The 21952-nt window shown below is 43.2% G+C and overlaps 5 protein-coding genes across 11 annotated transcripts; 4 read left to right on the forward strand and 1 right to left on the reverse strand.

Annotated features, from left to right (window-relative positions):
* Positions 1 to 882: 882 nt before the first annotated feature.
* On the forward strand, positions 883 to 2405 carry cd164l2 (CD164 sialomucin-like 2). The gene is made up of 5 exons (XM_030062962.1): positions 883 to 961; positions 1429 to 1515; positions 1730 to 1822; positions 1923 to 1961; positions 2248 to 2405. The coding sequence occupies exons 1-5, from the start codon at positions 883 to 885 to the stop codon at positions 2403 to 2405; spliced, it is 456 nt and encodes a 151-aa protein (XP_029918822.1).
* A 2401-nt stretch (positions 2406 to 4806) lies between these two features.
* Positions 4807 to 12859, forward strand: sytl1 (synaptotagmin-like 1). Of its 7 annotated transcripts, XM_030064539.1 has the most exons (16): positions 5500 to 5801; positions 6794 to 6917; positions 7588 to 7739; positions 7855 to 7981; positions 8072 to 8129; positions 8224 to 8260; positions 8343 to 8383; positions 8699 to 8815; positions 8979 to 9145; positions 9294 to 9396; positions 9927 to 10088; positions 10440 to 10518; positions 10634 to 10733; positions 11362 to 11567; positions 12295 to 12484; positions 12591 to 12859. In XM_030064539.1, exons 1-15 carry the CDS (start codon positions 5756 to 5758, stop codon positions 12435 to 12437), a joined length of 1662 nt encoding a protein of 553 aa, XP_029920399.1. In that variant the 5' UTR covers positions 5500 to 5755; the 3' UTR covers positions 12438 to 12484; positions 12591 to 12859. The 7 variants fall into 7 exon arrangements, with proteins under 7 accessions (XP_029920402.1, XP_029920403.1, XP_029920399.1 ...); XM_030064542.1 differs by lacking the exon at positions 5500 to 5801 and adding an exon at positions 4807 to 4911 and having other exon boundaries at positions 12295 to 12859; XM_030064543.1 differs by having other exon boundaries at positions 5460 to 5528; positions 12295 to 12859.
* Positions 12860 to 14404: 1545 nt separating this feature from the next.
* On the forward strand, positions 14405 to 17123 carry LOC115367909 (zinc finger protein 420-like). Its single transcript, XM_030063862.1, has 2 exons — positions 14405 to 15003; positions 16002 to 17123. The coding sequence occupies exons 1-2, from the start codon at positions 14826 to 14828 to the stop codon at positions 16961 to 16963; spliced, it is 1140 nt and encodes a 379-aa protein (XP_029919722.1). The 5' UTR covers positions 14405 to 14825; the 3' UTR covers positions 16964 to 17123.
* Positions 17124 to 18261: 1138 nt separating this feature from the next.
* clxn (calaxin) lies at positions 18262 to 19834 on the forward strand. Its single transcript, XM_030063752.1, has 6 exons — positions 18262 to 18410; positions 18576 to 18734; positions 18921 to 19025; positions 19197 to 19348; positions 19508 to 19612; positions 19722 to 19834. Exons 1-6 carry the CDS (start codon positions 18344 to 18346, stop codon positions 19770 to 19772), a joined length of 639 nt encoding a protein of 212 aa, XP_029919612.1. The 5' UTR covers positions 18262 to 18343; the 3' UTR covers positions 19773 to 19834.
* rbm48 (RNA binding motif protein 48) lies at positions 19379 to 21877 on the reverse strand. The gene is made up of 5 exons (XM_030063751.1): positions 21723 to 21877; positions 21042 to 21232; positions 20810 to 20955; positions 20156 to 20706; positions 19379 to 20017 (listed from the first exon to the last, which is right to left on the reverse strand). The coding sequence occupies exons 1-5, from the start codon at positions 21843 to 21845 to the stop codon at positions 19955 to 19957; spliced, it is 1074 nt and encodes a 357-aa protein (XP_029919611.1). The 5' UTR covers positions 21846 to 21877; the 3' UTR covers positions 19379 to 19954.
* Positions 21878 to 21952: the final 75 nt, after the last annotated feature.

The following is a 21952-nucleotide window of genomic DNA, read 5'->3' on the forward strand; positions in this document are numbered from 1 at the left end:
CATATTTTTGAGAAGGCTTTGTTTGTGTTTCTTTAAATGCTAACCAAACGGTGTTTCAAAACCAGAGCAGCATGAAATGAAAGGATAAATTAATACAGTGGTTTTCAAAGTGGGCTCTGCGATTCTCCACAGGTCATTGAGGGCATTTCCAGTGAGTCACATAGTTAAATGGAATAGTTTAATTTAATATAAATTAGTTCACTAGATACAAAAAATGTGTGAGTGATTATTTTGCCATTACATTTTAATCTCACCATTTTGAATCTATTTGACACTGTTCATGGAAATTATTTAATAGTTAACATAAGCCACAATATTTTTTTCATACTAGGATCGCAAGGGCAAAATCACTTCAAATGAGGGTCCTCAACTTAATGAAAATCAACTTTCAAATTCCCTGGATTAATACACATGTAAAGGACAACAAAAGGCATTTAATCGAGGCCCTTCTGACCCCACTTTGATGCCCCATGTGTAGGCATATGTGAACATATGTGCCAATTCAGGCGTGTGTGTGCATATGCATGTGTGCACACATGCATATCTTCCTCTGCCTGCTGCCTGTTGAAGTAAACAGGTGTCAGTCTGTCCTGGGTGGTGTGTATTTCAGGAGGGCAGAGCTGGGCCGCTTGGTTGCCAGGGAACCAGGTTGAGATGTTGCTCATGTTACACGGGTCTCTGTGTCTCCTGTCGTTCTCTCTCTGTCTTAGCCAGGAACCATTTCTCCATTAGCAACTTTTGGATACCCTTTGAAAACCTACTGGAGTCATCTGAATCCTAAGCCTTTTTGCTGACACTCATTCTGATCTACAGAGTGAAGCTTTGTGTTGGCTTTAGCTGGTCAGAAGTAGGTGTGGGTGTTGTCTACTTGTGGCTGTAAGGATGCGAGGGTTGGTACTGAAGACCCTCTGCTCCACACTGCTACTTCTAGCAATGGTGACCGCTGCATATTCACAGTCAGGTAGGGGTGCATTTGTGTTTCTTATGTGTATTTACTTTTTACTTCTGCTATTTCTTCTTACAGAAATGTGTCAATTGTATGTCCCTACTTTTACATGCTTTGTGTCTAATGTCCCCTTCACTTGGCTCCTTCTCCTTGCCTCCTTCAGAGTCTGATCTGATCTTCCTCAAACATCTTACATGGCAATAATCCTGCTGTTATGTACTTTACTGTGAAGATGCTCAGGTGTGAGAACCTGCCCTGTTCTTGAGTACAAATACAAGAAGAGAATGAAAAACCAAAGGTCCTTTCTTTAGCTTTACGTCAGTCTTTACCAGCTCACTTTGTAATGGCTTTGCGTAAATTACTGTGATGTTTTCTGATGATTAAGTCTGTTAAAAGGTTTAGTGGGAAGTTCATTGTGCATCTGTCAGTCAATGTGATTGACAAACAGCTGAAACTGACTTTGTGTTTTGTCCCGCCTACAGATTGTTCTCAAGCTCAGTCATGTGACATGTGTGTCGGCGACTCGATCCTCAACCTGACTGGCTGCATCTGGAAGTTTTGCTCTAATGGTGACACACAAGCAGACACACACACACACACACACACGCACACACACTGACCTGCAATAGTAATTCAATCATCACAGCTGCTGTAATATAAGCTCTTTGGGTTTGTACTAGATGAGTAAATTATTCAGTATGTCAGGAAAGCACACACACACACACACACACACACACAGGCACGCAAGTACATGCACTAAAATGCGTGTTCTCTCTGTCCCAGGTAATGATACAGGCATATGTGGGACTGATGAGGGTGATTCAGCAGACAATTCAACAAACTGTTCTATAGCTAGAGCTCCTGAATTCTGTCCAGGTAAATACAAGCTGTGCCTTCAAATATGTTTACGAGTCAACAGAGAACATTTGTCTGCAACCTCAGTAAATATTTTCTCTGTCATGTATCTGTTCCCCAGTTGTAACTGCTGCCGAAGGAGGAGATGAAGGTGACTCAGGTGAACAGCACTGGCTCTGTTCAGTCGCCCTCCCCTCTTCCCCCCTCTTCTGTTGCGTCAGACATCTATTGTTCCCATAAGAGCTGAGTAAAATGTACCCTATAAAGTCAGACACTCATCTCTAACAATTATCACAATCCCTCTCACTCGCCCTATCTCCTTTCCCTCTGTCTATGAAGACAAAAGCCACCCTTCTCCATGAATAGCAAATCCTCTTTTCCTGCCCTCTGTCCAAAATGTTACCCAGCCTCTGTGATCTGATCAAACTCTACCCTGCTCCTTCCAGATGATGACAGCACGTCCACCCCAGAGTTCTCTCAGGCCAAGTTTGACATGTCCAGTTTCGTTGGAGGCATCATCCTGGTGCTGTGTCTGCAGGCGGGGGGTTTCTTTGCCATGCGCTTCCTCAAATCAAAAGAGCAGAGCAACTATGACCCTATGTGAGTTTCTGCATGTTATAGACAGAGAAACAAATAGACAGAGAGCCAGACACAGACAGAGAGAGAGAGAGTTTGGTGTGACTATGTCATTTTTAAATATGTGCATACAAATGTGCCGGTGTGTCATTGTGTCAGAGGGAGATCTGTCGGTGCCACAGCAACCTCTGGTGGCAAGAGTGATACACAGCATCCAAAACACAACGCCATGCACCTTTCTCCCTCCTCTACATTTCATTTCTTTTAATGATTCTGCTCATATCCCACCCTGCTTTGTCTGTCTCGCTTGCCGCATCTGTCCATCTCAAACATCTCTCTCCCTCTGCAGAGACCAGCCACAGTGAAGACAAGCTGAGTGAAGGGCAAACAGATGAGCATGGAGGACAGTAGAGCAGTGACTCATCTTGCGATGACGACAATATATTTTTTTTTCTATGCCCTATCATGTTTGGTTTGGCCCCCTTATGTAACCCTGTGGGATGGGTGTGTTTATAAGGTTTAAGTGGGAATTTTTCTTAGAGTATTACATTGTTCAAAGAGTGTTTGTGCATGCATGGTATTGGTGTTTACATAATATTTGCATTCTGGAGACAATTTTACTGTTAGTATTCAAAGATTTTATCATGAGTCATGGCTACACAGTAATACAATGTAATACAGATTTTGGGCACTGATTTTTCTCCCTATGTGCATGGATTATTTTTGTGACCAATTCCACCAAAAAGCATCTTAGTATCTTAATATTTGCAAAAGTAGCTGTGTCAAATGCAGTGTAATTAGGGGAGAAGGAAGATGCAATCTGAAGTGTTATTATAAACAATTCTGTAGAGAGGGTGTTAGACAAGTTACTAGCATTCCAAAGTCCCAAACATTTTCCTCGTAAAGACTCCTAAAGTAGAAACGCATTGAACCCTGGAGCTCAATTTGATAGGACTGCATCCCAAAGAGCTCCATCTGAGGAGGTTTTTCTATTTATTTATGATTTTAGCATAGGATTGCATAACTTTGCGTGGTAGGTTGGGAATGTGTGATGAAACTTATAGTCAGAATAGTAATCCTTATATTTCCCTCATCGTTTTAACTTGTGTGAAGTAATTGTGTGACATTAAACTATGCCACATTTGGCCTGAGAACTCCTTCCAGGCTCCCTGGACCCATGTAGATTAGCCTTGACATGTCTGTCTGTTCAAGTAAGTGGTTTGATGTGATCCTGTTTATTCATGTTAACGCTGGTGATTTGGGTTAAATGTGGTGATTTGCACTTGGGAAGGGTAAGGTGATTGAACTTTTGGGATTTTTTGTGATGCCATTAAAGTAAAAATGTTTAACATGGCTGTCAGCCTGAATAAACTCACATGTTGAAGACTAAACAGAAATACCTGTTTCTCTGAGTGTGCATGTGCGTGAATGCGCATTGTGAGTATTTCCTTGTATGCAGTTTAAGGGGGTGATTTGCAGTTAATCAGTGTATGAAACTGGACTGCATGTGTTGGGTGCATGTTTGCCTAACTACAACAGCACCGTCAGACTTAGTGAACTGATTCTTTGTAATCTGGGTGCGACCAAAGAAGTACAGGATCTATAGATAAGAGTCAGTTATGAATTCTTTCAACTGTGTGAGCCAGTATGGATTCCCAGCATGCAGCGGTGTCAGGGCCATGATAGAGGGCTTTCGGGGTGCAGGCTGGCTGGATGGGTGCACCAGCCCCTGAGCCAGGGTATGCAGGCTTGAATGAGCCCACATAAAAAGTTTCCCAGCCAGGCAGAGACATGGCAACAGCGTGGCTGTCATCCAAGTCTGTTGACAAAGGACTGAATACAGGTCCTTCTGTGAACTGCCCTTCCCCCAACACACACACACACACACACACACACACAAACCCACTTCACTTCCACAGAGAAAGTAAGTTCAGCATACATGCAATATAACAATTTACACAGAATCTACATGCACTGTTAATGTTCTGCTCTTTTAAATAGAGGTATAGTTTGTGTGTGTGTGTGTGTGTGTGTGTGTGTGCAATAGTCTAATTATGACTGAGTGTGTTTAGCAGGCGTGGACCGCTACAAGGAGTAAACCACCCAGCCATCTGCTAAAACATACATCCTTGTGTGTGTGTGTGTGTGTGTGTGTGTGTGTGTATGTGAGGACATATCACGCAGTCACCACTTCAACACACACACAATATCAACCTCCAACACACATGCACGCACACACGCACGCACGCACGCACACACACACACACACACACACACACACACACACACACACACACACACACACACACACGGTAGTTTTTGTTTGTTCCGCTTCATGTCTGGCTCCCAGTCCCAGCCGAGCTCAGCCCTGTGCTGGCTGCGGAGGGCGTGTTCACTCCGTTTACTCAGCACACCAACCGTGTCAACCTCAACACACACACACACACACACACACATACACACACACCGCAGCACTTGGGACAAGTTCTCTCAAAACTTCCTCCAGATGGAACTTACGGACGCCGTAAAATAAGGTAACGACGTTTTGATCTGGCCTTTGCGTACAAGATTCATGAGTGTGTGAGGGGTGAGTGTAACCTTTGGTCCACGAGAGGGAAAGCGGCGACAGGTGTCCTCTCTCTCGCGGTGTGCATGATGATATTTTTTAAGTGTGTTGCACAGGCCTGTAATGCATTGCCCCAGGGAGACTCCAGGCAGTTAAACATGCCTAGACACCTCGATGATGTCTGAAGAATTTAGCATTAAAGCATGACAATTATCTGGGAATAGAATAGAATAGAATAGAATATATATTTCACAGCAAAATGTACATCACTATGGAGGTTTTACATAGGAGATTGAAAAAAATGAACACAACACACACAGGTTTCTGCAGCTCACTATTGACTGGTACAGATATAGCCCACCACAAATTGTGATATAGGAATATGTTTCACTGTAGGGTCTGGCTGTGTTGGTGTAGGTGTCATGTTGTGAAAGCTGCGGTGCAAGTGGTTACATTCATATCCTGTTTCATATCGCCGCTTGGTCAAGACAGCCGCTGTGCGCATGCGCCAATCACTCAGAGGCACACCTGAGGGAAGTTAAGCAGTGGGCACACAGGCACGCTCACACGCCGCACACACCCACAGCAAGCAGGTTTTATTGTGGTCCAGCAGGTTATCGGGTTGTTTAAAGCTGTTTGCTACCTTTTGTATACCTATGTCCGTATTCTGCCATAATACTATCTGGTATCAGCTAAGCAGCAGGTTTAATATGGTTTTGAAGCCTTTCCTTTGAGTTATTAGATAGTCCACAGTACAGAGCAGCATACCAGAGGGGATGAAAGTCACTGAGCCTGGTAATACCTAACACAGCATGTGCCCTCGCTCAACTGCAATACACAGGGCTTTAAAGTCTCCAGGTTGCCACACACACATACACCAGCATCATATCTATATATATATGTTCTATTATTCTTTGACAAAATGCTTGTTTAACTGTACTAGAGCAATTGTTTGTGTCTTTCTCGTAATATTTTGTCCTTGTCTCGTAATATAAAATAGTCCACTGGTTGGTTTAGAATTCAAAATTGTCTCCAATATCAATCTTAAAAAGTCCTCTGACTTTGACCTCTTCAATGTTTAAAAGGTACCAGGTGAAAAATAGGTTTAAATATGAGCAGTGGTAAAACTGTCAGTGTGATGCTATAATGTTTGAGTTATAGTTTTTAATTTAGTGTAACAACATTTCAACATGTTTACTTTCACACACTGCATGTAATTAAAAAGTATGTACAGCATGCAGTTATCATGTATGTGCAAGTGTAGCGGTGCTGACTCTGTATTGTGTTGCCTTGACAAAGATGCTGGAGTGCAGTGTATCTGTGGCCTCTAATGTATTTAAGGACCCTCACAGCCATAAAGCATCAAACAGCCAAACACCATCAGGCAATAAAAGAAAGTAAATTAGCCAGCTACTGGCCAGAGAGCTAACCTAAGGCAATTACCAGCTGGGCCATGAAAACAGTAAGCCAGACAAAGTGCATTACAATTTAATAACATCATTAGGCCTAATGCAAGTTGGATTACAGCCAACAACAGTTGTGCCTAAAAATAGCACTATATATATATCAAAGATTTGGTACTGCTTGGGAAAGATTCATCCTGCCACAATGACATGAAACAGCAGCCTGGGAGAGACTGTTAGGGGGTTCCTGCCCAAGTCTGCAGGGATGTGACAGGGAACTTTATTCAGTTGTTATTATAACATGATTGCTGTATAATGTGGCCCCATTTGCCTTTACTAGTTGGCAAGTGGAATCACATTATACTCTGATTCACAAGTTCTGAATAATCCTCAGAAATAACTGTGTCCTTGTTCTCCTACCTGTTGTTGTTGTTCTCTCCCTGTCAGGGATGGCGAGAGAAGAGGATGACTCACTTGACCTAACGCACCTGACCGAGGAGGAGCAGGCCACCATTTTGGAAGTATTGCAGCGTGACTTGGATTTGCGTCGCCGGGATGAGGGCCGTGTAAGGTCAGAGGTGACTATTTTTTTATCCCTTTAGATGTCTCCTGTGTCTAACAATAGCATACTGTTGTAAACAAGCAGGTTGGAGGTTTTACTCATACGTAGACTTCCTGAAATAATGTCATTGGTTGGGTTAAACCCCAGTGGCCGGAGCCAAAGCACCACACAGCAGTGACTTCTTCTCTTACTAGATTGCACTTCTCTGTAACTGTGTAATCGTCAAGATACATACATCATCTTCGCTTGATGTGGTCTAACTGAGGGCTGTCAAGCCAAAAATTTAAGCAATGCTAAAACTAATAAAAGATTCAAAGACAGACATGCACCACACATTCTTTTTAGTGTGACTGATCAGCATAGCATTGCATATTGGTCCAATCTAATCATTATAATACTTCCTTTGATCAGCCCGTAAAAGTCAGATCAGCAGATATATCAAAGACAAAGTGTCTGAAGAATTTATAAAAATCTTGTAATATGAATTTTGCAATTTTCTTACTTGAACTAAAATATTCCATTTCCATTTATATGCTGAGTAAGTTTCATGATGCCGGGGGCAACATTTTCTGTTTTAAACCCTCTCTGTAATTTGTGATACCTTGCCATCAGCTGAATTTTTGGAGGCAGGAGGTAGTGAGTGTTTGCTGTTTAACGTGACCCTGTGTCAACCCTGCAGGACGCTGCAGCAGACAGAGTCAGACCCGGCACGTCTGCGGTCTCTTTCGGGGGCCTGGTTCAGTGAGGAGCGCAGCAAACGCTTTCGCAACCGCAGGCTGAGCTGTGACCTCGTCCATGCCACCATATGCCACAGGAGGACAAGAGGCAAAGGTCAGATGTCAAGCTAGTGGTGTATTACCATCATGGGCCTGCGGCGTTGTTTTCTTCATGTCATGTGGATGTCCCAGTGATGGTTCTGTGGTCTGTGGCGACTGTCTGTCCACAGATGTGCCCCTGACCGGACTGTTCAATGGACCGCCAGAGGAAACGTCACCCACCAACTCCTACAAGAGACCCTCCTCTCCTCAAGCGGAGAAAATACTTGAAAAGAGCAAGGAGGAGGAGAGAGGAGGGTTAGTGAGGGGGAGCATCATCTTACAGTTGCCATATTTCTGTGTGGTGTACATTTCTAATTTCATATCCAACTTCCTCTTGTGTTTCAGTAGCCTGGAACCCGTCAAACCTATGCCCACACCAAGGACAAAAAGCCCTTTAAAGCAGGTAAGTACGCATGTGCATGAGTGTCTGTTTTCTCCATTTATTATTATTATTATTATTATTATTAGATTTTCATAACAATCCTTTCTAATTCCAGCGGCTTCAGGACACAAACAGTGTCTCCTCATCCACAGGTAACACACTTTCTCTGTCACTCTTTCTCTCTGACTGACCTCCTCTCCTTACTAAGTTAATGTCATCCTCCTCCTCCACCAGAGTGCGTAAGCAGGAGTAATGGCCACCTGGAGGAAACAGAGGTGATTACAGCACACACGCACACACACACACACACACACACACACACACACACACACACACGCACACTCATAAATTACCACTACTGTTTGAAGAGTCTGCACATGGCACCCACTCCCTGTAATTGGCCAACAATTTCATTTCCTTTCCCTAATTTAGCCAAAATGTTTTTTATGACTTAATCATCTTAAACTCTCAGATATCTTGCTTTTTGACACCGATGCTATAACTGAGAACAATGCTGTGTGTGTGTGTGTGTGTGTGTGTGTGTGTGTGTGTGTGTGTGTGTGTGTGTGTGTGATTGTGTGTGTGTATAGGGAGACTCTGATGGTCACAATGGGGACACTGAGTCTTTTTCCAGCAGTGTGACAGAGCCGGATCCAACTTCCCTGAAAACCAGCAGCTCTATCAGCAGTCTTCACTCCAGCTACACGGTATACACACACACACACACACACACACACACACATGCGCATACGCATACGCACCTTTGGATAATTGCCAGTGACGTATGATGACTCAGCTCAGGACAATGACGTAGGATCTGTTCTTTGTTCTGCTTGCATGTGTGTGTGTGTGTGTGTGTGTGTGTTGCAGCTCAGTGGAAGCATGATGAGTTTGTTCAGCACAGGGGAGTTTGATGCAGTGGAAGTGAGCGGTCGTATCCAGTTCTCATTGCTTTATGACACCCACAAGGAGGAACTACTAGTCAGGGTGCTTCGCTGCGAGGACCTCGCCACAGCACGCAAAAACCGCTCCGACCCGTGAGGGACACTGTGTTTGTTTGCATCTGTGTGTGTGTGCGTGTGTGTGTGTGTGTGAGTGTGAGAGTGATTCGCATACTTATGAGTTCACAGCAACAGAACCACATTCAAACTCAGTCAAAAACACTTGTGTGTGTGTGTTTCACAGATATGTAAAAACCTATCTGTTGCCAGACAAGTCTAGTCACAGTAAGAAGAAAACCTCAGTGAAGAAGAAGACGCTAAACCCCGTCTACGATCAAACCCTGCGGGTGAGGAGCCCCTCCCCTCCCTCTCATTCACACAGTGCATAGGTTTGCAGCCATCACAGCAGTCCTCCATCCTGCGTTTACCTTGCAGCTGTCCTTCACAAGCTCTGCAACAGGCACTACAGTCTAGTCTTTCTGAGCAAAATTGTAGACAGAATCTTTCAATATTCAAACCCGTCAGACTGGTTTTTTACGCTGTCTGACATCTGAAAAGGGAGCAAAATTTGAATTTATAAGTCAGTTCCCCTTAGAGGTGGTGCAACAGTGTGCAAGCATCCAGCAAAAAGTGGGCCCTTTACAATGGCTACTTCTGCGTATTATATGTGTTAGGAATATTATATGCCATTACATTCTATATATTCTGTCACCATTAGCCATATACCTTTATTTATGTGACGTCCTGTTATTTACAGAATGTCCCTTATTATGCAAATGTTTTGCAGCATGTCAGAGCCTGCTTTATTAAGTAAATCAAATCCCTCGTGCACCCATTGCACTTGGTGAATTTAAGTGAGTCTGGTTCTCTTCTTCAGTATAAAGTGCACATCAGGGAGCTGCGGAGTCGGACCTTGAACCTATCTGTGTGGCACGCCGAGGCCCTGGGGAGGAATGTGTTCCTGGGCGAGGTGGAGGTGGTTCTCGCCCTCTGGGACTGGACGACCACACAGCCAATGTGGCATGACCTGCAGCCGCGGGTAGGGAGGAGTGACACACATGCACGTGTTTGTTTACATACACCTTACATAGACTACAGTGTTCACCAGTATTCAGTCTGATGCACATAACTGGATTTATTCAGCATCCCTTCGGCAGACATCAGTGTCTCCAGCCATGCTGTGGTTGGAGTGTCTCTTTCTGCCTGGGAGAGCTGAAGGGAGAAGAAGACATGCTGTGAATTTCAACTAAGGTTTTATGTAACCTTAATCTTTTCCTCCCCTCCGCACTCTGTCTGCTGCCTTTGGTCTCTCGCGCCTTGCCTCTTCCTTTATCCTCCCCTCTGCCGTTATCTTTTCTTCATTTCTGTCACTTCCCCTGCACCCCCACAGGTTCACATAAGTCCAGATTCTATTAGTAGCCGCGGGATGATCTCGCTCTCTATTAAGTTCATCCCAGAGGGATCCGAGGGTGAGCAGCAGACACACACACACACACACACACATACTACAGGTGCACACTCATTCGTATACATCAATCATTTGAAACTCATGCACTCCCTGTCGGCGTATTTGTGTGTGTGAAGGTGCAGGCTTGCCTCTGACCGGAGAGCTCCATATTTGGCTTCGCGAGGCACAAGGTCTCCTGTCCAGCAAAGGCGGAGCTGTAGACTCCTTTGTCAAAAGGTGTGTCAGTTGTGCATCACCCTCCCAGACATTTTGTCACTGTCTGTGTCACTCCGAAGATGATGTATCCCCTTGGAAGAAAATGTTTCCTGAAATTCATTAGTCACAAAAACAAAAACACACGATTCAAACCTCTCAAATATTTTTATGTTTGATCCTTGTCTCTGTCAAAAATATGAATTAGCAATGGTGATGGTCAGATTATATTTGTGCTTCTACAGTATAAAAAAGGACATGAGGAGAAAAGTCAAAGTGATGTCTGTGTTTTGATAACAAATTTATTTGTAGGAGTTAAATGCATAACTGTGCATGTCCGTGCTTCCCATGTACCTCATGCATATTTACAGTATGATCATCATGTTTTTAGTCTGACACCTGTTCAGTGGAAGTGAGCACAGTCCGGTCTATCAGGCAGAGAAACAAACTGTAATCTGACACAGTTACAGTTACAGTTTAGGCTTTAAATTGCATTAAAGTCAAAGTCCTCCTTAATGTGTACTGAAGCTCGGCTAAAAAAAAGACGACATTTTTTTGAATCTGTGCACACATCCAAAAAAATTCAATCTTGAGACGAATCCTTTGAATGAGAATGAGACTGTGGGCATAATGGCACTGTGCACCCCATCAGCTACATCCTGCCGGATGCCAGTCGGCAGAGCGGTCAGAAGACACGGGTGGTGAAGCGCTCCATCAACCCGGCCTACAACCACACCATGGTGTACGACGGCTTCCACACCAGCGACCTGAGAGAGGCCTGCGCTGAGCTGACCGTCTGGCAGCGCGATGGCTTAAAGACACACATCCTGGGAGGGATCCGCCTCAGCCCTGGAACTGGTGAGAGATTGTGTAAACACAAACACACACAGGCAAAGCACACCCAATCCAAAATCGTCACTCACACAAGGTTTATAAGCTGTATTAAAGTGATAATCTATAAGATTCTTGTTTTTCCTACAATTGGCCACTGTGTTATAATGAAGACACTCAAAGTGGACGGCAGCTTCTTATGTTTCTTCTCCTTTCTTACAGACTATTTATTACAAACCACTGCTGTTGCTTCTTTATCTGTAAAAGACATCACTTCCTGTACATCAGGATTCTGTAATATAAAATATAAAAGCTTAAATATATACACTGTCATGAACTGGGTATAGCTTGAATCACTCTCCATATAGAAAGTAGCAAAATAGGTGTCTACATGAAAAACCTGCAGATAACTGAATTATACACCCTCACTGTAGTAGGAACACCATGTCATGCTCATTGATGTAAGTTTATATAAATGCACACACACGCCAAAAGTCATGGATTCTTTTATTATATAAAACTGCTGCTCATATACATAACCCTTGTGTGTGTGTATGAATGTGTTTTACAGACATCATCATAAGCTCGCAAAAACAGGAGTGGTCACTTGCTGTTTTTCAGACTTCATTAGGGAGAGCATGGGTTAGGGTTGGGTTAGGTTAGGAATGTTGGGGCATTTCTCACAAGTATAACACAATGAAGTTTGTCTTTGCATGTGTGTGTGTGTGTGTGTGTGTGTGTGTGTGTGTGACAGGTCAGAGCTACGGTGAGGCCGTCAGCTGGATGGACTCCACAGAAGATGAGATTGCTGTGTGGACCTCGATGATCAAAAACCCAAACCACTGGATAGAAACCACACTACCAATCAGAACTAACATCACACACCGGTCTGAGTGACACAGCTGCACGCGCATACACACACACACACACACACACACACACACATACATACACAGTTAATGGAATGGACTGAACAGACACCATGAACATATCAGAATAATTAACCTCTCTTTCACAGTGACACCCTCTGTCTCTGACTCTGTCATTCACACACACACACACACACACACACACACACACACACACACACACACACACACACACACACACACACACACACACACATTTTTTAGAGGGTAGGGGTGTAATGTTGTGAATTAAGGGCACAGATCAGATATATAATATTTAGTTTTGAAACCAAATCCAGTGTCTGCATTTCAAATGTTTTCCCTGTATGTATCAATGTAGTCCAGTGTCCTAGCTGCCAGAGGTGCCTTGGTAATCTCACTGTACTATGGTAAATAAACACTCACTCAGGACTGATGAATGTTTTCATTTTATTTATCTAATAATCTGTGGGGATGACATCAAATAGAGATGGTAATGATATTTTGTAGAGTCACAGTGTGTGACATAATTATTCATTTCACGCTGTGCACAGTGACTTCTGTCAGTCACACATGCAAAATGCCTTTATAAGTCAACAAACACCAAATAAATAGGGATAATCGCTGCCCCCCGGGAGCATGTGTAATCTCATTATGTTTAGAAGTGTTATGGACTGGAGCCATTTGGAAGCCATTTTGTAATTAGAGGAGATTTTAAAAAAGGGTTGTAATTACATGCAATCTGCTGTCCCCAGCCCTGCTGAAAGGGTGGCTGGCTAGTGGCTTCCACCTTGTGGCCAGACGGTGACTGTGTCCGCCTGCTATTAAAACCTTCTTCCATGTAAAAAATCAAAATAAAATGACATTTAACTGGCAAGCATATTTAACAAAACCAGTCATCCTTGCTCACTCCAGCCTGATTTGAATGCGCTCTCAATCACTGAAGACATATTTCACATCTGTTACAGGCTCAACCCGATCATGGCCCAGATTATTTAATTATTCCAGCGGGTCAGAGAGGGTCGGGTTCTGCACTTAGGTGGATAAATCGGCCTGTAATACTTCTGTGATATTACTGTAGTAACTGCAATGTGCAGCACATGGCCGCCTATAATATTTCTGTAGTATTCCTGTAGTAACTGTCATCAGGTGTCAGCTGGAATCAGGTGTCAGGTGAGTGGGCGGTCCTTCAGTCCGTCCTGGGACACCTGTATGTTTACACCTCTAATGCAAAGTGTCCCAGACCACCTCTAAATAAATGCATCCTGAGACCCAGTCACTCAGGACGCATTGCTACTGTTTACACCTGTACTTAGAGGTGTCAGCTTGTATCCAGATTTCTCAGGACGGTTGTTACCAGGTGGGAACAGCCTCAAGGTCTTGAAATCTGTGTTTATTTTCTGTGCTCTGCGTGCTTTATACGTCTCTCGAATGACACATAATGCAGTGGAGATTATCAGAATAAAAACAGTCAAGTCCTCTTTTAATAACAGGCCGGGTTAGGGCTCCTCTCCAGCAGATGGCGGCAGATCTTATGCAGGAAACCATATGGAAGCCAGAGACGGCTGGAATAACACCGGAACTTAAGCCATGTGGCCGCCAAAATAAAAGCTGATTTAAATAAATGGCTAAAATCAACCACTCAAAGTTCAGACTCATCCTTCCCTCCATAATTGAGTCTTTTTCCGTTTATTTTGGAGACCCATGTAAATGACCCGCGAGTCTGCATTTCCCTCTAGTTCCGTGTATTAGGCCTATTCAAAATTTCCAACCATGGTACCTAGGCAACCAGAGTTATTACAGTTTCGTATTTTTATTTATTTATCTATTTATTTTTGCATTTTACTTTTATTTCATTTTTTCAGCTCCCTTTAGTTTCAGCTAGTTCCCAGAGTCGGTTTGCTCATTGCAGTTTTGTTTTTATTGTTTAAAAAACGTTTAGTTTTCATTATTTTCAGTATTAGTTTTGGTTTGCTTTTATTATAATATGGGGGTGTTTGTCAGGGGCAAGATTTAAGAAATTCAGACTAGGTAGGCCTATTCCAGTGCCAAACCAGCACGTTGTGAAAGCAGTTTACAGTCATGTGGACATCCTGGTCTCAGTAAACATCAGCACCAGCGCATCTTCATGCATGTTGTGTTGATACATTTGACCAAACTGACATAGGCTAAAACAAATGACATTTATGTTTTCACACCTAGTTTGAGTTTAGTTTTAGTTAACTGTCGTCACCTTGTCGGCAACAAGACGTTTATTCTAACAGTTGCGGCCGGAAGTCGTGATTCTGATGTCCCGTGCGGTCTGACTTGACACTGGTGGGTTTGTTGAGGGGGCTCCTGGGTTCCTCTCTCTGGTGTCAGGCTGAACTTGAGACTGTCAGGTTGGAGGTTCACTAAAATGTCCCAGATCCAGCTGCTGAGAGTGTTTATCAGCGAGAGGCTGACGGCGGCAGCGGAGGAGATCTTCGTGGCTGTGCAGAGGACCATGGCGGAGTACGAGCAGGACCCCGACCTGCCGCGGCAGCAGCGGCTCCTGGATGTCCGCCTCAAACAAGAGGGGAAACTACACGGAGAAGGTTTGCGGCTGTCATTTTAACCACATGGAGCCTTTATACCCACTTCTCAAAATAATGTAACTTAGAAATGCCTCAGGTGTTTTTACCCAGACCCAAAATATCAGAGGATTTCGGTCTGTTGTTTATGTTTTTGTGGACATTTTACATCAAAACATTGGGTTTAATAGGATATTTATTAGTGTTACATTGATTCTATGGGTTATTAGTCCTGGCATGAACCTGAGGGGTTTGATCCTTCCTCAGCATCATCCTTAACATGAAGAAACAAAGTGGTGTGCCCTTTTATTTCAAACTGCATGGTCTGCCTTTAACTATGCAACCAAAATATGATCAAATAGTTCGTTTCCATTCTCCTGGAAACGAACCGGCTATGTCTTTACATTTGCTGACAAAGTTTTTGGTCAAATTAATTATAGGCTACATGTAATCACGACACCCACTCAAGTATCGTCATAAGGCAAACATCAAAACTCAGGGAGAAAGAAACATCAATTTATAATTACGTTTAGTAATTTACTTGATACTGCTTGTGCCAAAACAATGAGTCAGTTAGTCAATTAGTAAATCAAAAAAAGTTCATCAACATGGTCTGCCTTTAACTCTGTTGTTTTACTAAAAAACCTACTTAAAAAACCTAGTTACCGCTTCAGAAATTCACAAGTTTAATGTGTTTCCCTGATGCAAATAAAATCGATGCTTTTTTGGCTGCTGGTTGAAAGCAATTTGATGACGTCATTTAGGTTTTTTTTTTTTTTTTTTTAATTGTATAGACAACATTATTATATTATTAGGACCAATTGACTAAATGAATGGTAGTTTGAAAACAATGAAAATTGTTAGTTGCAGCCCCACTGAGCATGATGAGTTGATTGAATTTATTTCAGAAGGGGGATCCACTTTCTTCCACAACTGAAAGGGCGGGCAGACTGAGTTTAGGTGGCGTACCGTCCATTTCATTCCTGGATTTGATCATTGTTTTTGACTTTCCTTCTGTACAGTCTCCTCACAGCTCTTTGTTGGTGAGGAGGAGGTTCCCTTGGAGCAGGCCCAGTATCAGCAGGAGTGGAGTCCGAGGAGCAGCCACAACAACCCCGGTGTGAGCCAGGAGAACCCAGAGGCCCCGGAGGCCCCGGCCATCAAAGAGGAGCAGCAGGACCCATGGACCAGTCCAGAGGGAGAGCCGCTGCCAGCTGAGGAGGAGGCTGATGCCACCAACTTCTCATTTGCTCCCACCTGTGTGAAAAGCTGCATTTATCCAGAACGGACTGTGTTTCAGACTCAAGGTGTGGAAAATGAAGATATAAAGCTTTTACCCAGCTACTCAGCTGACCAGAGGAAGACTGATGGAAACTCAGATTTGAACAGTGAATGTCAGCCCCTGTTTCCAGATTGCTCTGTAACCCTGCATGACATGGGGCCCGAGTTGAGTTTAAAAACACTAACAGACTTCAGTATCAGTAAAGACTTGAAATGCCACAAGAGGATTCACACGGGGAGCAGCCTATCCGCCAGAGGTCGTGAGTTGGAGCTGCTCATCAGAGCTCCAACGGGGAGAAAAAGGAGGAACAAAAAATACTGTTGTCGCTTCTGCGGCAAAGAATTCAGCCACAGCACGCATTTAGCCACACACACGCGAATCCACACTGGTGGGAAGCTGTTCAGCTGCAAAGTTTGCGGTAAAGAATTTCGACATGGCAACAGTGTGATTGTACACATGAGAATCCACACGGAGGAGAAGCCATACTGCTGCAGCCTTTGTGGGAAAGCCTTCCGCCATGTCGGCAACTTGAACGTTCATATGAGGATTCACACAGGAGAGAAGCCGTACAGCTGCAAAGTTTGTGGGAAAAAATTCAGTAGAAATAATTTGATGACAAACCACATGGCTGTACATACAGGTGAAAAGAGTTTGGGGGTGAAGACTGTGGTAAGGAGAGATTCAGCTGGCATCCCTCCATGACAGTTTCAGGTGCAGAGAAGAACATTTGAAAAGTTTTATGTTAAAGTGAGATATTAATATTCATGATTGTTGGAATGGATGCCATCAAAGTTAAGCTCACCATGAGTTACAGTTGAAGTTATGGATGCTTGCTAATAATTCCAAGGTAGCAAATTTTCCCCCAAATCTTTATGTTGTGCAATGAAACCTTTTATGTCATATTTTGTATGTAGTGATGGGTGATGTATCAGGCTGAAAACTCTGCAGACTTCAGTGCAAAGATCCCATGACTGTAAGGTTGAAATTAAAATAACGAGGTTTAGTCGATCCATTGATGTTTTGGTGATGTCATCCTTCTTTATTATTGGAGTGCCATCCCAGTGGGTAGACAGCAGAAATGCCTGAACTATGTAAATTGATTCAGTTTAGAAAAACGCTGCCTCAGAGAATTTTGATTAGTGTCAGCAGAAAAATTAATTGCAGTTTTTGATTAATGGCCAGAACAGATCACATGCAAAAATGGATAAAAGCAACCAGGTTAGTAATGAACTGGATAAATCCAATGCATGCAGCAACTGCATTGCAATAATTCAATACTGATGAATTTTAAATGAATCATCGTTCATAAAGGAACAGCATCCAGCAGACTAGCTTGACTGGGGCTTACCTGGGGGATTGGCCTGTTTCACACCGCAAGATTAGAAAGTTAGTCAAAAAAGATGATGTCATATCCTTGTGATGTGATTTGAATCTGTATACCAACACATATTTTAGTTGTGGAATATGATCTGTCATGCGCTGTAAGAGGACTGCTAATGACACCAACAATAAAGATATTTCATGCCCTTTTTAAAGTTTTTGGGATAACTTGTTGATCCTACATTGTACCATTTTTTTTTTTTTTTTTTTTTTTTTTTTTTTGCTTGATCATGTGCCAGAATAGCAAAAATCTTGCACCACATTGGAAATGGGATGACACAGGTCCACACAAAGGTTTGCTTGTTCAGCCATTTGAAAACATTAGATCATCATAGATTGCCTCTTCCACATAAGGTGTCTCTAGAGAAATGTACACGATATTTACAGTTGGCCGTGTTAGTCCTCCTTGTTAACTGATGCTAAAAATAGTTGCACTCCTCAGCAATGGCACATTTGACTAGACTGTCAGTTTGCACAGGCAAAGTGTATTGCTTTCCATGTTGTGCAATATTGTACAAGTGAATAAACACTTGGTGAGTCCACCTCCATCTGAGAGTGACGTCACACCGCGGGTACACACGAGTGGGAGCTTGGGTTGTGGTTGCCATGGTGACGGGATGCCAACATCGCTCGTGTCGGCGAGTTAGTAAATTACACTGATCTCCACTTTACTCGACTGCTGTCCCGTTTACGAAGCCAGAAATGTCTGCTCTGAACAAGAAGTTGACACAAACCCTCGCTGAAACCATCTCTAAACAAGTCAAACACTGTAAGTAGTCAATTAGCTTAACTGATGCTAACGTAACAGCTAACGTTAACGATGCAACTCGCCTCGACTGAAGACACAGTCGGCAGTTTCCGTCTGAAATGCGAAATGCTGTCTTGTGTGATGATGTAGCACATGATTTGTTTCACTCTGTTATCATGCCCTCAGTTAATAAAAGAGAGACTGAGTGTCTGATCCGGCTGTGCAACGGGCTGCTGGGGGATCAGACGCTGCCCGGGAGAGCTGTGAGTGGCTTGGACAGAGCCAGGTTCATGGACATGCTGCACAACAGCTTCGGGATGACCGACGTCATGATGATGGATAGAGGTAGTGTGTCTGCCTCTCTTACTCATCTTAAAAATGTGCTGCTTTAAACAAGTGGCAACCAAGTCAAGGTTGTCTTTTACGTCTTGCAGAACAAACAGATTCATAACAGGTGACACTCAGGGGCCCTTTCCATGCCAAGGCAGGGCCCGTAAAGTAAGAGCCTCTTATTGCTCGTGTATCTTGCAGTCTTCCATACATTTGACAAAGACAGTGATGGCTACATCAGTGTGAAGGAGTGGATTGAGGGACTGTCAGTCTTCCTTCGCGGGACGTTGGATGAAAAAATAAAATGTAACTTTCCAGCCATACTTTCATGACCAAAGCCTGTACACACACACACACACACACACACACACACACACACACACACACACACACACACACACACACACACACACACACACACACATCACAGTTGCCGAGTTAACCTATTAACAACTGTCTTGTTTGTGTCTGGCTCAGACTGCTTTGCTGTATATGACTTGAACAGCGATGGCTACATCTCCAGGGAGGAGATGCTTCAAATGCTGAACGACAGCATGATCAGGGAGCCAACAGAGGAGGATCCGGATGAAGGGATTAAAGACCTGGTGGAGATCACATTCAAGAGGATGGTAGCTGCTCAAACATGACTGCCCTCTGTGTTAAAACTCAGGCACACTTCAAATTTATTGTGAGGAAGCAAGAAGCAAGATAGTCTTCCTAACAGTGCAATGTGCTCACTAATGAAGTTCCATCCAGAAGTGAATCTGCCATGTGATTTTCATTACTAGGACTATGACCATGATGGCAGGCTCTCTTATGCAGACTTTGAGAGGGCAGTAAGAGAGGAGAACCTGTTGCTTGAAGCTTTTGGATCCTGCCTCCCTGATGCTGAGGTACTACAGGAATTGGGTATTATGGGACTGATGAAAAACTAATGATTTACAATTCTAGATCAATAAAAATATGCGCTGTGCTTTAAATTGTATATTCTTCCTGTTTCAGAGTACGCTGGTATTTGAGGAGCAAGCATTTAAGGACCCACCTGGACAATGATGAAATCATCCATTTGAGTTACCTTTTTTCGTTTTTAATAAAAAAAAAAACATGTTAACAGCTGTTTGCATTCAGTTCAAAATGTGTGAAAGAAAACCAAGCTGCTGAAAAGCATAATCTGAATGTTCACAGTCCACAACAGTAGTTTCGACATTATCGCAGGGCCAAGACAGCAGACCTGATCAAATCCGACGACGTGGTTTCACCTTCTTTTCCGCTGGTTTGAGGTCAGGGACTGATTCCACCTGTCAACAAATGAAAGATAATAAAATAAGAAATAACATAATAACAAATAAGCCTGGCACCAAATTAACATTCAGACTTAAGTTTAGGCTTTTTTTTTTTTTTTTTACGTTCGTATCAGAGTGTCAGACGTGGGCTACCTGTTTGATTTTGCTCCTGATCAGGCTGACAGTTGTGTTCAGTGATTCGTCCTCCATGTCCAGTTTCGGTGGCTCCGGTAGCTTTGGCCCAATCAGTGGCTCATTTTTTCCCTCAGCCTCAAACAGTAAGTGTTGTGTGGCCTCTTCCAGTTTGCGTTTCCTGCTCTCCATGTGTGTGGTCCTCGGTACAAATCTGATGGCTGAAGCCGTCACTCTGCTCTCTTTCCCTCTGTCTTTATTAGAAGACATCTGGCTGGAGCTTGGATTCTGCATTTGCTGCTGTTTTGTGTCAACGACATAATTAGATAATGACCCCATTTTGTCCTCTGTTGGTATGTTCCTGTGTAGATTTGTATGTCTACGGTTATATTCCTCTTGAGGAGGTAAGGGCAGGGAAGGAAAACCTAAATAATGGCTGGTGGTTGAGCTCTCTCCAGTGTTATTGTTGTCAGACGTTTGATCATATGTTGAGGTGATGCTCTCTGATGCTGCAGCCGTGTCAGATGATGTGGGCTCCTTCTTCACTTCCTCTCTCTGTTCCTTTTCTCTGACTTTGTCACAGTAATGAGAAAATTTTAGTGTCAATTAAAAAAAATATACAAATTTGGCTGTGATTGACGGATACCACGTCTGCTCATTTGAACTAATACGCACCTTTATTCTGTGCCATCCGAATCACATATCTCCTCCGGTCTTGCAGCTTCAGCCTGGTGTCTTCCACACTCTCATATTCAGGAACATAACACACATGTAGCACGCCACCATAGAAACTCTTCTCATCCATGTGTCGTTTGGCCGCCCTGAAACCAAGAATATAGCAGTTACTCAGCAGATCTACCTCGATTTACTGAAGCGAAAGATAATTATAGATCAGTTACATCCAAACCTAGCACTGGGGAGTTTCTGGAATTTGATGAGATAGACTTCTGTGAACTCCTCAGCGGGGTACTCGTCCAGGGGCCTGTACTCCTCCACGGCTCCGTACAGGGCACACAGCTGGATCAGCTCCGTCATCACTCCAATGGCTGGGACCCCTTGCACCATCAGGTAACGGGACTCCAAATTAATGGTGTACACCTAACAAGATAAACACGATTCCTGTCATATTGAACAGTTATGTTTTTACAAGTACTGCCACTGCATTATTTGTCCATTAGGACATCCTGATAGTAGTGCTGAAATTATCAGTCAATTCATTACATAATGTTGACATAAGTAATTACAGAAATTACAGCTCCTAGCTATTATTAAAATACTGAAATTTGTTTAGATTTGGTTAGTCTTCACTATAAAGTGAGGATAGTTTTTTTTTTTTTTTTAAAGGAAGCAATAAGTCGTCACTCTGGGCTCTGGAAATGTCTGAAGAACACTTGCCATTTCTGGAGACTTTACAGAACATAATATATAATAAATTCATTAATAAACAGTAAAATAATCATTTGCTGTAGCCCATCGTAGGCTAGTGCAAACACATTTTGAAACAGTAATTTCGATATTTGACGCGACTCTGTTGGTCAAGACACACCGCGTTTTTCGTGCTTTGTTAAATTTGGCAGCATATTCTTACCTTAACAGCTTTGGCTTTCCTTCCCTCTCTATACTTTGGTCGAGAAATACACACTTTTTGCTGTTCATGATGTTTGTAAACCTCCGGGCTGCTCCAGCAGCTTGAATCGTTAGGCGCTGCCATGTTTCTGGAAATTATACTCTTCCGGTTTTCACGCTTCAAAATAAGAGCTCAGTGACGCGGACGTTTATATTTACAACGATTGTGCGTCTGTGTGAAATCTTTTAATT

The sequence above is a fragment of the Myripristis murdjan genome, chromosome 11 (genome assembly GCF_902150065.1).
Source record: "Myripristis murdjan chromosome 11, fMyrMur1.1, whole genome shotgun sequence".
NCBI classification, from domain to species: domain Eukaryota; kingdom Metazoa; phylum Chordata; class Actinopteri; order Holocentriformes; family Holocentridae; genus Myripristis; species Myripristis murdjan.